Source organism: Budorcas taxicolor, chromosome 16 (assembly GCF_023091745.1).
Source record: "Budorcas taxicolor isolate Tak-1 chromosome 16, Takin1.1, whole genome shotgun sequence".
NCBI lineage: Eukaryota > Metazoa > Chordata > Mammalia > Artiodactyla > Bovidae > Budorcas > Budorcas taxicolor.
The window spans coordinates 3,931,433-3,946,945 of NC_068925.1; the positions used below are offsets into that span (position 1 = coordinate 3,931,433).

The 15,513-nt window shown below is 45.9% G+C and overlaps 1 protein-coding gene and 1 long non-coding RNA gene across 4 annotated transcripts; one reads left to right on the forward strand and one right to left on the reverse strand.

Moving 5' to 3' along the window:
- Window positions 1–2,046: 2,046 nt before the first annotated feature.
- On the reverse strand, window positions 2,047–9,591 carry PPP1R15B (protein phosphatase 1 regulatory subunit 15B). 3 transcript variants are annotated; one of them, XR_008200711.1, is made up of 3 exons: window positions 7,430–9,591; window positions 3,998–4,745; window positions 2,047–2,749 (listed from the first exon to the last, which is right to left on the reverse strand). XR_008200711.1 is itself a non-coding variant. In XM_052653466.1 (2 exons), exons 1-2 carry the CDS (start codon window positions 9,302–9,304, stop codon window positions 4,524–4,526), a joined length of 2,097 nt encoding a protein of 698 aa, XP_052509426.1. In that variant the 5' UTR covers window positions 9,305–9,591; the 3' UTR covers window positions 2,047–4,523. The 3 variants fall into 3 exon arrangements, 1 of the variants encoding a protein (XP_052509426.1); XR_008200710.1 differs by having other exon boundaries at window positions 2,911–4,745; XM_052653466.1 differs by having other exon boundaries at window positions 2,047–4,745.
- Window positions 8,815–15,031, forward strand: LOC128061197 (uncharacterized). Its single transcript, XR_008200712.1, has 2 exons — window positions 8,815–10,124; window positions 12,610–15,031. It is a non-coding gene; the product is annotated as an uncharacterized LOC128061197 (long non-coding RNA).
- Window positions 15,032–15,513: the final 482 nt, after the last annotated feature.

Sequence of the window (15,513 nt, forward strand, 5' to 3'; positions counted from 1 at the left end):
AGTGGGCTGCCATTTCTCCCTCCAGGGGATCTTCCCAACCCAGAGATCAAACCTGCATTTCCTATGCCTCCTATGTCTCCTGTGTTGCAGGTGGATTGTTTACCCACTGAGCCATTTGGACCAGTAAAAACTCAGTCTTGAGCAAATCCAAGGAGAAAAAGACTTGTATTTTATATTGACCAAAGCATTCAACTAAGTCCATAAGAATTCTAATTTCCAATATAGGAACATTCCAAATAGCCAATATTTGTACCATAATTAGTTAAGAGTATCAAGACCTCTTCATACACATAAATAAATTAGGTCTCTTAGCTCCAAAAAAAAATAGTACGCAACATACATTTTTAGAATGTACCAGGATGTCCTGTACATCTCTGTGTTAGACACTTTTATAAATGAGAAAAAAATTTTATTTTCATTTTTAAAAGGTGCATAGAGGGTCCAAAAAAGTCTCCAAATAAGACCAACAAACTCCCAAAACTGTGTATAACTCAAAATTTCTGAGATCAGCAATTAAATACTTGCTTTAAACTTTCTGTTAAACAACAAACATCACCACCTCTATAGGGATACCAGGATAGTCAAAATAAACCTGGCTTGATGTGAACATGACTATTTTCATACATCTTCCTGGGGGAGAGACAGCCAAAAATGCTTAAATTAACCCTAAGATGGTAATAAAAGTATAGCCTAGGCTGTCAATTCAGTTTGTACTAAACAATGATTTATCTGCAACTGTTTCTTTCCTTCCAGTTAAGAAATACACCTTTAATAATTTTTAACTAGCTGCTGCTGCTGCTGCCAAGTCGCTTCAGTCAAGTCCAACTCTGTGCGATCCCCTAGCAATTCAAATGCCTAAATTAAGAATGCTATAATTAAGAATTAATTCCATTAATAAGCTTGCTATAGTCCAAATGTCTTTTTTTTCCTTCAAGATGTTTGTTTTTTCAGATGTTACCATCACATTTATTCAATATTGTAAATGGGAGCACATGATGATTGACAGTATCAGTTATCATTAATGATATTGCACAAAATAAAGCAGCAGACTTCCCAGCTACTTAGGAGAAACACTATGCTAATCCCAGCGTATTAATTTACTGCTTCTGTGAATCAGATCAGATCAGCCGCGTCCGACTCTTTGTGACCCCGTGAATCGCAGCACGCCAGGCCTCCGTCCATCACCATCTACCAGGAGTTCACTTAAACTCACGTCGAGTCTGTGATGCCATCCAGCCATCTCATCCTCTGTCAGCCCCTTCTCCTCCTGCCCCCAATCCCTCCCAGCATCAGAGTCTTTTCCAATGAGTCAACTCTTCACATGAGGTGGCCAAAGTACTGGTTTCAGCTTCAGCATCATTCCTTCCAAAGAAACCCCAGGGCTGATCTCCTTTAGAATGGACTGGTTCTGTGAATACTATTTTACTATTTTCTTTGCAGCATTAGTACACAGCTGGGGCAAGTTCTAGAATCGAATCCCATCTCTAAGAAGGGCACTTCTTACTCTAAGAACCAACTTCTCTTATCTAATATCGAAATGTAGTTTGCAATTATATTTACCCCCTTAACCATTTCCTCCTCTTCAGTTAGCTGAAGAGCAATTACCATGTCACATAACCTTTTAAACCACATAAATCTGTACAGAAACTTTTAAGTTTATAATGCTTTTTTTTTAGTGAGACCCATTTTATTTTTCTTTTTTAATTTTTAAATCTTTAATTCTTACATGCGTTCCCCCCTCCCCCCTCCCTCCCCATAACATCTCTCTGGGTCATCCCCATGCACCAGCCCCAAGCATGCTGTATCCTGCATCAGACATAGACTGGCAATTTGATTCTTACATGATAGTATACATGTTAGAATGCCATTATGCAGAATGCTTCTACAAAAACACCTGACTTAATTCTGAAACTCCTGCTCAGTAATTCCAAAAACAATTAAGTTGAACCAAAATATCACATAACATTTAATAATTGCAAATATATTTATTATAATTTACAGATTAGTTAACAGTTATATATACAATTTTATAAAATCCCAACAAAAACTGGTTTCATTTAAATCATTGGATCTGAAGCCAACTTAGAAGTCTTTTAGTCCCCTAACTTCACCTTCCCTAAATCATAAAAAAATAAAATCTGATACTTTTAAGTTAAAGATGACGAGATGGTGTTATCACATTTTAACACTTAAAAAAGGAAATGTTTACTTGTCTGCACAAAGCCTTTCATATGCTACATTGATACATAAAGCACCATTGCAAGACTGTAAGTGTGTAAAATGTTCAATTAAAACTTCCAAGGGATTTTCTTTTTAAGACTGAAGTTTTAACTTTGTTCTAACAATTAGGATCTGGACAAAACTGCTAAGAATTGTTCTTCTCTTGTCCAACTTTAAAATGGTCCCTTTTGTCCTTCTCATCACTGTCTGATCACTTCTTTTAAAGGAGGGTAGTACATGGAAGAATTCTTCACCAAGCTTTTACATTTGGAGTAGTGAAGCTGGCATCTCAAGAGAACAATTCTCCAAAATCCAGTAAATGTAAAGTGTTTGTCGCTCAGTCATGTCAGAGCCTTTATGACCCCAGGGACTGTAGCCTGCCAGGCTCCTCTGTCCATGGGATTCTCCAAGCAAGGATACTGGAGTGGGTTACCATTCCCTTCTCCAGGGGATCTTCCTGACCCAGGGATCAAACCCAGGTCTTCTGCACTGCAGGTGGAGTCTTTACCATCTGAGCCACCAGGGAAGCCTAGTAAATGTAAAGATTACCCATTATTTTCATATATGCAGAGGTGCAAGATTTAAAATCCCAAAACACAACCTAAGTCTCTGAAATAAAATAGTATACTTCAGTCTGGTTTTAAAAGAATGCCTATACATTTTCAGTTTTCTTTTCTAGGCAAGTAATACCTTCTTTCCAACTGACACAGCTGATGTTTGAAACTTAGCATTTCCATGGTGTTACACCAGACTCTAAAATGCATTCCCTATGATTACCTGAAATAGAGGGGCACAAAACACACTGAAAAAGAGCTCTGCAAAAATCTGACCAAGTTTTATGCTGTTGTACTCTCAGAGCAAACCAAATAGAAAAAAACATAATGACCAGGTAGATTATAAACTGAGGTAGTAGTCCTGCAAGCACTTCTGATGAAAAATTTGTCCTCACTCTGAAACAACTTCAAAATTAAGAGGTCATCTATTCTGCTCATGCTTTCACTGGTAATAGGAGGCATGTGACATAAAAACAGACCAGAAAGTTGCTGGTTAATATTCCCTCAACCTAACAGACCCACATCATGTAGTGCTAACTAAACCAAACACAGTCACTGCAGAAACTTCAATTCAAAAGTAAGCTTTGGGATGAAGATATTTTAAATCTATAGATCTTTCCTGAAACTATAGGCCTTGCCATTACTTATTAAAAAAGAAGAACACAATAAACTTGGATGTTGACTGAAGTCTATATTTTACACTTCAAACTGGAAAATTCAGAACTGCCCATTTCCAAGTGTACGGTATCACCCTGATAAGTTATAAAAGTGACAGTGCTGAGGCATGATATTAATAACACTGGTTTTCTTTTGAAAGCATATACAACAAAACCAAATTGCTCTGAGATGTCTCTTGTCCTTCTTCCTAAGAAAATTCTAAGCTTTTAAATTTAAAAGCAACTATGACACAATCATTACTTTCTGGAGTCTTTAAACAACAATTTCTACCTGTTGAAGACACAAAGAACCACTCAAGTGGAAATTACAATAACATATACAGAATCCTCTCCAAAAAAGAGTTTACAAAGAACTTAAATATATCAGATGTTAAAATTTGGCAGAAATATGCAGCTTTGCCAAACTAGCAGAAAGTACTGCACACACAGGGTTTGTGGCAGTCCTTGGAGACGTTTCCTAGGTAGAGCCTAACCTAGAAATAAAAACCAACCACACATTTCAACGAGTCATTTTTAGGGGGGAAAAAAAAAAAGACAATAACGTACTTTAAGTTGGTCGTATATACAAAATTATTTTTCTTAACATTGAAGTAGAAGGGTCAAATTACTGAATATAGAGAAAATGTAACAGCCCAATAATTTCAGAATGTTGTGGGGAGGGGAGAGCCCAGAGTTTTTAGACAGGTGCACATAATTTAAATTAGAATGGGAAATGGGCTTTGAAGCCTATAAATATTGTTTCCCAAGAAAATAAGTTTCTAAAGTGCAAAATTACACCTTAAAAGGTCCCCTTTTCACTTCAGCAAGCAAACAACATCCTAGAACAAATCCAACTAAACAAAAAAGGGAGGATTAGAAATCACACCAACTCATCCTTCATTTTCAGGGCCTGGCTTCAAACCTGGACATTTCTGAGTGGGCTATGTTGCAAAAAAATATTAAACTAGGTCACTGGATCCAAGCTGCACATCCTCTAAGAAAAAGTTGAAGGACAGCTGCCAACTTTTGTTTTCAAAAGTAACCTCTCAAGTAAGAGGTAGTGTATGCTAGGGCCAGAGGCTGTCAAATCATCTTAATATTGCTCGAAAACATTAAGTCCTTTGAAACATGTTTGCTGGAGTCTATTAAACATCTTTTCTCTGTGCTCAAATGTCAAGCAGTATCCAATAGCTTCTTCTGTTTCTTGAATTCGTTTCTGGAACCTGCATCCATCCCGTGCAAATTCTTCCCATGGTCCTTTTCGATCCTCATCACCGCTTATATAATACTCAGTAACTTCTTCAAGGAAGGTTACCTATAAACATAAGAGTAATTTTAATCTCAAATATAACAGAAGAAACAAACTTGTACACTCTTCCAAAATGACAAATGTTTCCTAAGTATTTCAGAAATATATTCCTGAATGCTTTTATTACAGCACAAAAGTTCACTTCTATTTCTTTTTTTAAAAAAGTAACTTTTCAGTGTTTTTCAGTTCTTGAATCATAAACATGTAGTAGTAGTATTAATTACTTTTATAATCAGAACACAGAAGAAAAAGTTACTTAGTATTCAAACTGCAACAAAATGTATCTTTAAGGTTATGTTGAAGAAGGCAGTGGCACCCCACTCCAGTGCTCGCCTGGAAAATCCCATGGGCGGAGGAGCCTGGTGGGCTGCGAAGAGTCAGACACAACTGAGCGACTTCACTTTCACTTTTCACTTTCATGCACTGGAGAAGGAAATGGCAACCCACTCGTGTTCTTGCCTGGAGAATCCCAGGGATGGCGGAGCCTGGTGGGCTGCCGTCTATGGGGTCGCGCAGAGTCGGACACGACTGAAGTGACTTAGCAAAAGGTTATGTTACTATAAGAGACTTTGTAGTTAAGATAAAAACCCTCTTTGTATTCTTCATTCTCCTATCACCATATATACATGCAATTGTGACTACTGCAACATATATGATCACAGGTAAGTGACAGTTCCTTTTAATCCCTACTCAATTTCTAATATAGAAGTATCTTTTTAAGATATCAAACACCAAATGTCAAAACTTGTTTTAAAGTACATTCATTACTTACATGAGCTAATTCCACTGTGGCCGGCTACTTTCATTCCCTTTACATCAGGCCAAGGAATACCCCCGAGGACAATTAGTAGATATGTAACACCTTACTAAATATTGCATTCTAGCATTACTCATTCATTTTATCACCAAGATAAATAACATTTATACAGTGGTTACCATATGCCGGGTTCTTTTCAAAGTACTTAACAATTTTCATCTCACTTAAAAATACATACCCTATAAGGTATGTATTATCATCATCTTCATTGTATAGATAAGGAAACCAAGGTAAACTGACTCATTCAAATCACTCAGCTTCCAGAGGTGCAATCAGGATTCCAACTCAGCCCAGCTCCACAACCTGCACCATGTTTGCCATTTAATAAAGCATTCCCAGATCTGAAAGCCTCATTCTAAGAATTGTGAACTATCCATTATTCCCGTATACCTAAAGAATGAGATGTAGTCAAAGGTTATAAATAACTTTACCATATTTCAGACATAATCTTTTATAAATGTTGCTTCTAGTGCATAGTAACATCTACTTGACTCATCTCACTTTTCACTCAGTGAGCAAGCTAAAAAGAGACAATAATTCATACAATAGCCATTATTATTATTACTATAAATTAGTCAGTCAAAGCCATGAGAGGTCAAGTTACTTCCCAGCTCTGGCTATCTTCCTAAATCTGTTGGCCCTAACCACTTAAGAGTAGGGAACACAAGTCTCTAGATGCCAAGTGCTCATTCCATTGCCTCACTTTGTTTATCTATTCACTAAACAGGCCATTTTGTCAGGGACCTTTTAAAAACAGGGAAAACATTTAAGACAGCATTAACAACAGTGTGAACTAAAATCTAATTTTTAATATGCCTTATTTTCCGTCTACAGCTAAGACATAAGAATACCACCATTTAGGGACATTTTCTACCCTAGGGAGAGTTTCAAAGATTAAGCTGGTCAACTGGAGCCAATGGATTACAGTTCTTTCCACTTGAAACTCTGATGCAGCAGAATTTGAGGTCAATAATAATTCACCCATGACTTTATCTTTCCAAATAAAAGTAAAGGTAATTAAAGAAACTTTTGCTCCACAATAAAAGATACCCTGTTTGTGGGGATTTCTCTTCAATTAATAACCTCAGCTGAATTTTTTTTGAAAAGGCAATTCAAAAGATTCCCCAAATAAGGTTACCTTTGGAATGTGTTGAAAGAGTAAAATAAATGCTCCATGAAGTTTTAAGACTAGCCTGGGAATAGGAAACAACTACTCAAGAAAACCAAATAAGTGACCATCATAATTACAAATGGTTAACCTATAGTGGGCCAATGACAACCTGGACTGCTATCTTAAGAAAAGGTAATACTATTTTCAGTATTACTGTCAATCAAAATTCCTAATGTCCAAATGCTTTTAGTGCTGAAACTAATATTTTCTTTCATGGCAAACAACCAAATATGATTCGCTACTTGGTACCATCATCCCTTTGGGTTCTAACGGAGAGGCAGGAAAACAGTTATCCTGAGACTGGAGGAGTAACTGTCTGTAAATGACATCACTTAATACCACAAAACTCTACTGCTACAATAGGACCTTCTCAATCTCTAGAACTGAATCATGTACACACACACAGTTTAATTTTTCTGTTCCTTAAAAAAAGTGAAAAGTTGAAACTTGAAGGGAAACAGCCCAGAGCCGCCAACCCAAAAGAAAACAGCACCCTCAAGCTAACATCTATACACTGGCACCTTCAATTCAGACAAGAACAACACTCTACATGAGGGAAAAGGAGAGATGGTCATTTCTCAACCGAAGTGTAAGAGCTTGGAGTCTTTCCTAAAAAATAAGCCATTATGGCTCCAGGAAACTCATGCTTTTCCACATCACAACAGAAAGCACAAATTATCAGGAATGATAAAAGAAACAAACCTTTTTTCTCCGGATATGTGTTTGTCTTTCTCGAGAAAGAAACACACCCTGTACCAAGTCTGGACATTTACTTTCTCGGCTCCCTAACAGCTGCCCCTTACAGGAAAGTAAGGTGTGACACTCAGAAATGGGCTCAGATGGCCTCTCTGAGTCAAGACAGCTTTTCCAATTTTTCCCTGTTTGAAAAGGAGCCTTAAAATTTAGAAGGTTGTAGGGGTCGTCAGAATTACAAAAAGAATTCCACAATTTGAGATTCTCTGCTTCATCTGCACTAGATTCCCAGTCATCATCATCTCCAGAATTATGATCAGGAGACTCGGGAAGACTTCCAGTCTGGGGAGAATTCCCTAGGTCAGACTTGTCAGACAAATCCTTTTCTGAATCAGAAGGGTTTCCGGGAAGAATTCTGGCAGCAGTCTGAATTGTTGCTGTAAAGTTTTGGGGATTATAAGGATCCACACTATAGAAAGAGTTCCAAAGGTGGAGCCCTTCTGAGTCTTGTTCAAGGTCTGATTCTGAGAATGAGCTATCACTATCAAAACCGTCATCCTCAACGTCTTCGTCCCAATCCTCATCTTCCGAATCAGAACTTGTTTCCAGGTCACTGGCTGCACCTCCCAAAATGTAATCTATCAACTTGTTACTACAGGCTGGTCTGGCAGAAATGGGAAGGTCATCGTCCATGTCTGGAGAGTCAACTACACTTATTTGGTCCTCTCCAAGCTCCTGTCCAGTCTCACAAGACGGAATGCCTCCGGAGGGGCTCTGTCTTTCCAATCCAAAAGGAACTTCTCTAATCAACAATTCTGTTTTCTCCTCAGTGGGTTCCTGGGCCGTTCCGGGAACGGCTCCAGCAGCAGGAACATACTGAGTCGGACTATCTCCGAAGTGCTTCGGCTCCATCCGGAGCAGACTGTGCTCCTCCTCTAGGCTGTGGTAGCCATGATCTTGGTCAGGGGTGGGTAAAGCCTGACCCTTGCTGGCCTGCTGAAGGAATTCCAGCCGCTTCATGCGGAGATGGTGGATTTCGGGCAGGCCTTCTCTAGAAAGAGGCGGACATCCCTGCCACGAGGCGGGAGCCATCTCTGCGTTGAGCGGCTGGGGATAAGACGAGGCCTCATCCAGGCAGCCGCTCTCTGGACTCAGCGCCTGGAAATCGACCAGTTCGCAGCTTCCAACACTGCTCTGATAGCTCAGCTCAACCCGGGGCAGGCAGTCCAGATAGGAGGGGTTCAGCAAATAGGAGACAACACTGACATTGCTTAAGCGCTGAACGTTGAGCGGTCCAGAGGGCGAAGGGCCAAGCTCCGGGTCGGAAAACAGACGCGCTTGGACGCTCCGGGGCACCAGCTCCACTCCCCACAGCGGCTGCTCCAGAAGAAAAGCATGGGCTGCGGAGTCCAAAGCTCTTCCCTTGGTTTTAAGTTCTAATTCCAGATCTGGGGGCGAGCACTGCCAGTGGAGGCCCCCCTCTAGCCAGTCAAGGGGACCGGCGGCCGCGTCGGCCGAGGGGTCGAGCCGCAGCGAACTCAGAGCTTTGGGCGCCGAGGGGGCGGCAGGCTCCTCCCGGGCCCTCAGGAGGCTGTAGCCTCCAGCAAAGTCTAGCCATCTGGTAGGGATCATCCCACCGAAAAGCTGGCTCCAGACCAGCAGCTTCTGAAGCAAGCCCGGGAGCGGCGCGAGGAGCTGGGAAAGCAGCTGCATCCAGGAACTGCTTTGGGCCTCGGGCGGGGGGCTGGGAGCCAGCCTGGGGTCGGGTTCCGGGGCGAGCGGTGCGCGGATCCTGGACGTGCCTGATCGCGAAGGCCGAGGGAAGAAGGAGGGCAGCCGGAAGCGGGGGTCCGGCTTCCGCGAGCCGTCCGCCGCCGGCTCCATCTCCCGGAGTCGGCAGTCCCTCAGGGAGGTAGGGACGCGGAGCTCGAGGCCCTACACAGTCTCGGCCTTCCCCAGCGGCGGAGTGGGTGCCCCAGGCCGACCCCCGGGCCAGCAGAAGAGCCAACAAGGAGAGCGGCTCCGGCCGCGGGCAGCGGGCCACAGTCCGGAACGGCGGGCACAAGACGCGGCGGCCAAGGCGACATCCATCCTGACAGCGAGAAGGGGCCCTACTCCGGCCCGCGCCGCTCCACCATAGATAGGAGCCCTTCCGCGGCGGCGGCGGCGGCGGCGGCGGCGGCGGCTTCCTCGAAGGCACGGACCGTGGAGATTCCCCTCAGCAGCGCGACCCCGGAAGGGCTGGTCTGGGAGGGCAAGCGGGTGCAAGCGAAGCTCAAAATGGCCGCAGGGCCAGCGCCGCGGCAACACCGCTCCAGGCAGGCTGACTAGACGCAGGATGGCGGCCAGCTACGCCACCAGCCCCGCGCCGCCTGACGTCACTCGCCGGGCCGGGGGCGGGCCCTTCCGCGCTCTTTCCTGCGGCTGCCGATTGGCCGCGCCCAGGTCCCTGTCGGCTTCCTTACTCTTGGTAGACCCGGTTGCGCGCGGGAGGTTGCATCAGCCAGGCTTCGCGCATGCGCACTTGCAGCTCAGCGGTCGCCTAGGAAACCGCCCCTCCGCCGCGGCCGGCCCTCTTCGCCCCTCCGCGGCGGCCCGCGCTCCCCCGCCCCCCACCTCGGCCCTCTAGGCCCAAGGGAGCTGCGTAGACGGGCCGAGGGGGCTCTGGAACTGTTAAAGGCGTGGTACGTACCCAAGTGTACAGGTATGTCTTAGACTTGCATGTATTTATGCAACACCGTGGTTCCAGTGTTATTCACTGCTAAGTAGTGTTAGGACCTAATCTGAGCCATGACAGGGTTTAGGACCTAACCTGAGCCATGACAGGCTCAGCAAGCTACACTAGGCCTAAAAGTTTCGGATTCTTATAGACCTGAGTCATGATTCCGGGAACTATACCTCTGAGCCAATCAGGAGAGTCCCCATGCATGCCAGGCTTGAGCCAATCCGGATAGGGATGCAGGATTCAAAATTCACACCCGTTAGCCAATCATCACACGCTGGCTACACTTGCTGAGACAAAGAACTGCCTTTACAAAAGCAGTTGTTACTCAGAACTGGGGGCTCTTGTTGGATTCCACTGTGCTGGATGAGACCTTAGCCCTAGCTCGAGCTAGCAATAAAATCCCTTTATGTTTTTGCATTGCTGTGGACGTCTTATTCTGTCAATTTTGGGGACTCGGACTCCGGGCATAACATTTGGGGGCTCATCCGGGATCCCTTTTAACTGAGAAGAATAACACCCTCCCGGTAGAAAGGGTTTCCTCATTTAGAGGAAAGGTATCTGGACACCGGTGTCAGGTCTGGTCCGGGGCGACCTAGTTGCTCTAGCCAGCATAAGGCCGAGGCCCAGCAGACGCGCTGGAAGGCAGCTGGCTCTGCGGGGAAGAGGGCGTCTCTCTTGATCCCGAATCTAGTGGGCAGTGGACGCCCTTCGGTAAGGTAACCTCGAGGGATAGGAAGATTTGGGGGGGGCAGGAAGACCTAGTACTGTGTTCTCGGCCGAGGTTTGTCTCTCCTCTGTTCGTCGCATCTTTGTGTGTGCCGGCATTGTCACTGTTCTCTGTGTGTTCGTCTTGTCTCTTGTTTTCTATTCTGTAATCATGGGGCAAGAGACTTCCACTCCGTTGTCCCTTATGACTGACCATTTTTCTGATTTTAAGTCTAGAGCACAGAATCTATCGGTGCGGGTAAAGAACAAATTAGTAACTTTTTGTTCCTCCGAGTGGCCTGCTTTTAATGTTGGTTGGCCACAGGAGGGGACCTTTAGCCTGCCAATCATTTGAGCGGTAAAGGAGAAGGTGCTCGCTCCCGACCCATATGGACACCCAGATCAAACACCCTACATCCTAGTCTGGCAAGATTTGGTGGAAAGTCCACCAGCCTGGCTGAAACCTTTTACTTCCCTATCCCCTACCTCATTAGGCCCACAGGTACTTGTCGTGGAGGCATCCAAAGAGGAAGAGCATAAAGATCGCGACAGCTGGGTGAAGCCAGTATTCCAGGAATCCTCACTATGTCCTAACCTAATTGACCTGGAAACCGATCTCTCCCCACCCCACTATGTACACCGGCCTTTGCCCCCTCAGGTACCACAGATTTCTTCCGGAGGAGCACGAAGGGACACCAAACCTTCGGCCCCAACCCAGGAAGGGGGCCCTGTCCAGGGGACTCGAGGAAGGACCGGGGGGTCCTCGGTTTGGCAGACGAAGGCGACCCGGAGGCCCCCACCTCAACGGTCCGGGCGCTCCCTGTTCGGGTGGGGCCGGCCTGCCCAGATGGAGAACAGACATTCCAATACTGGCCCTTTTCCACTAGTGATCTGTATAATTGGAAGACCGAAACCCCTTCGTTCTCAGAGAAGCCCCAGGGCCTGATTGATCTCCTAGAATCTATCCTTTTCACCCATAATCCCACTTGGGATGACTGTCAACAGCTGTTGCAGGTGCTCTTCACCACAGAGGAGCATGAGCGGATCTTGTCGGAGGCACGGAAAAACGTTCCAGGGGTAGACGGAAGACCTACCATGCAGCCTAATCTAATTGATGAGGGATTTCCCCTGACGCGACCCCCACTGGGATTTTGAGCGTGCTGAAGGTAGGGAGCGTCTCCGAGTGTACCGCCAGACTCTTAGGGCCGGCCTGCGGGCAGCCGTCAGGAGACCAACAAATTTGGCTAAGGTCAAATTGTTCAGGGACTGGCCTCAGCCCTGGGGACCAAGTGGAAGTTACATTGCGAATACAATCCCCAGAGCTCAGGACAGGTAGAAAAAATGAATCGGACTCTAAAAGAGACGTTGGCAAAACTGGCAATAGAGACTGGCGGGGACTGGGTGACTCTCCTTCCCTTTGCGCTCCTCCGAGCGCGTAATACCCCCTACGAGTTAAACCTGACCCCCTTTGAAGTTGTTTGTGGGGGTCCCCTTCCCATATGCCCTATCTTTGAGGAAAAGTCGAGCCGCCTCCTTCGTTGCGCCTGTTCTGAGAAGCTCTGATAGCTTTGAGTGAGGTGCATATGCACATCTGGACTTTGGTCAAAGAAATCCATGAGGGCCAGGACAAGGGGCAGTCCCTTCCCGTGACATCGGCCCAGGGGACTGGGTTTGGGTCAAACGGCACCAGTCCAAAACATCAGAACCCAGATGGAAGGGCCCTTATGTTGTTCTTCTTACCACCCCCACTGCCTTGCAGGTCGACGGCATTGGACCCTGGGTGCACGGTAACCACGTGCGCCGGGCCACTCCAGAAGAACAAGAGACGGCCAGGAGAGAATGGAAGGTGACACTGCATCCCTCCAATCCTCTAAAAATGAAACTCATCCATCAGGTCCCGGACGAATCGCTTTGATCCTCCTGATGGTAGGTGTCCTCTTCGACCCTGGGACAGCCAACCCCAACCCGCAGCAGCCTGCCAGGATCACCTGGACACTTCGGAACGGACTGACTCGCGAGGTACTCAATTTGACCACCGGAATTCACCCCCTCAACACGTGGTGGCCAGATATGTATTTTAGCCTTAAAGACCTTATAAAGACTACTTGGACAGCGGCCCAGACCCGGAACTTTGGATTCTGGGCATGCCCTGGACACTTACAAAAACACAATTGGGAGACTTGTGGGGGGCCACAACATTACTTCTGTTGGTCCTGGAGCTGTGTGACCTCCAATGACGGGAGGTGGAAATGGGAGGTAGGGAACCGGGACTTGGTCAACTTTTCGTTCGTCCAACCCTATCGCGGACCTTGGGACCGGGATTACCAGGACTTGCTCGGGAACTATGTCGGGCCACGCTGGAAGCAGCACTGGGACCCGATTGCCCAGGTGAAAGTAATGTTCAATCAGAAGTCAGCTAAACTAGAAAGGTCCTGGGTTTCCGGGCTGACGTGGGGTCTCCAACTCTACGCCGAGTGGTTTGAGTCTAAGCCTGGGGGAATCCTGGTTATTAGCCAGACAATAGAACCCATCCAGACCCAAGGTGTGGGCCCTAATCAGGTCGAAAATCCAGGCGCACAACAAGTAATTAAGGCACACCCGACTCAGGGGGCTGCAACACTGAGCCCTATGCCCTCTGTTTCTTGGCCAGGGAACCAGCTCAACTAAACAGAGGCCCTCAGCCCCTTGTCCTCCATCCCCAACTTAAGAACGTCAGACCCATTATGAGATCTAGTTAAGGCAGCCTTTGCAGCCCTAAATCATTCTAACCCAGGTGCAACTCAATCCTGTTGGCTCTGTTATACTCTTTACCCTCCCTTTTATGAAGCAATAGGCTTAAATGTTTCTTACAACCTGTCCACCAGCACAAATCCACCTCAATGTCACTGGGGAGAATGTAGGGTCAGTCTCACAATGAGAGTAGTTTGGGGAAGGGGACTTTGCTTAGGTACTGTTCCACCTGAAAAGACCTCCTTGTGCGCCCAAACAGCCGATCTTACAAGACTAGATAAAACAAAATGGATTGTGCCTGAGGCAGGAGGTTGGTGGGTCTGTTCACATACCAGGCTGACTCCGTGTTTACATGCATCAGTTTTTAATCAGAGTAGAGAGTTTTGCAATTGGTGGCTGTAATGCCCAAAATCTTATACCACCCTGAAGAAGTTATGTACAACTATTGGGCTGGAGAGACAACAAATCAGTTGGGAGAGAAAAGAGTTAGGAGAGAACCCATCACAGCCATCACTTTAGCAACCATTTTCAGTCTTGGGATCGCCGGAACAGGAACCGGGATAGCTGCCTTGTCTCTCCAAGGTCAAGGGTTCACTTCCTTGCGGGCAGCTGTAGATGAGGACATCACACGCATAACAGAATCAATTAGTCACCTAGAAAAATCACTAACTTCCCTGTCCGAGGTAGTCCTACAAAACCAAAGGGGGTGAGATCTGATTTTCCTACAACAAGGGGGACTCTGCGCGGCTCTGGGAGAAGAATGTTGTTTTTACGCAGACCTCACCGGGGTAGTAAGAAATCTATGGCCAAGGTGAGGGAAGGGCTGGCCCAACGGAAAAGAGAGCGGGAGGCCCAACAAGGATGGTTTGAGTCCTGGTTCCAACAGTCTCCGTGGTTAACAATGCTGATTTCCATCCTGGTGGGCCCTCTTATAGTGCTATTATTAAAACTCACTTTTGGCCCATGTATCCTAAGCAAGCTTGTAACCTTTGTAAAACAAAGCATCAATACAGTCCAACTACTCGTACTCAGGCAACAATATCAGGCCTTGCCCCAAAATAAAGAGGAAGATTCCTCTGTATGATCAAAAGACAGGGGAATGTTAGGACCTGACCTGAGCCATGACAGGCTCAGCAAGCTGCACTAGGCCTAAAAGTTTCGGATTCTCATAGACCTGAGTCATGATTCCGGGAACTGTACCCCCGAGCCAATCAGGAGAGTCCCCATCCGCGCCAAGCTTGAGCCAATCCGGATAGGGATGCAGGATTCAAAATTCACGCACGCGTACAGCTTAGCCAGTCATCACACGCCAGCTACACTGTTGCTGAGACAAAGAACCGCCTGTATAAAAGCAGTTGTTACTCAGAACTCGGGGCTCTTGTCGGATTCCACTGCGCTGGATGAGACCTGAGCCCTAGCTCCAGCTAGCAATAAAATCCCTTTATGTTTTTGCATTGCTGTGGACGTCTTATTCTCTCAGTTTTGGGGACTCGGACTCCAGGCATAACAGATCATCACCCTAAGATTTAAGTCCAGTAAAAGTTGGGAAATGTGTAAATATATACCTGGTGTTAAAAACACTAATAATGTGGCGTGATTAATAAGTCTTAAGTGAAAAGTGAATTATTATGCATTCCTGCCTGCTCGGTTTTAGGATTTCTAAATAACGGTTTAGCGTTACCTAGGATCCAGCTTCGGAGAAGGCAATGGCAACCCACTCCGGTACTCTTGCCTGGAAAATCCCATGGACGGAGGAGCCTGGTAGGTTGCAATCCATGGGGTCGTGAAGAGTCGGACATGACTGAGCGACTTCAATTTCACTTTTCACTTTCAAGCATTGGAGAAGGAAATGGCAACCCACTCCAGTGTTCTTGCCTGGAGAATCTCAGGGACGGGGGAGCCTGGTGGGCTGCCGTCTCTGGGGTCGCACAGA

Bases quoted from the DNA above. Each gene is read 5' to 3' on its own strand.
- PPP1R15B (XM_052653466.1), bottom strand. From the start codon at position 9,304: ATGGAGCCGGCGGCGGACGGCTCGCGGAAGCCGGACCCCCGCTTCCGG. The intron at 4,746-7,429 runs GTTTGTTTCTTT...TTATGTTTATAG, and splicing joins CACATATCCGGAGAAAAAAG to GTAACCTTCCTTGAAGAAGT.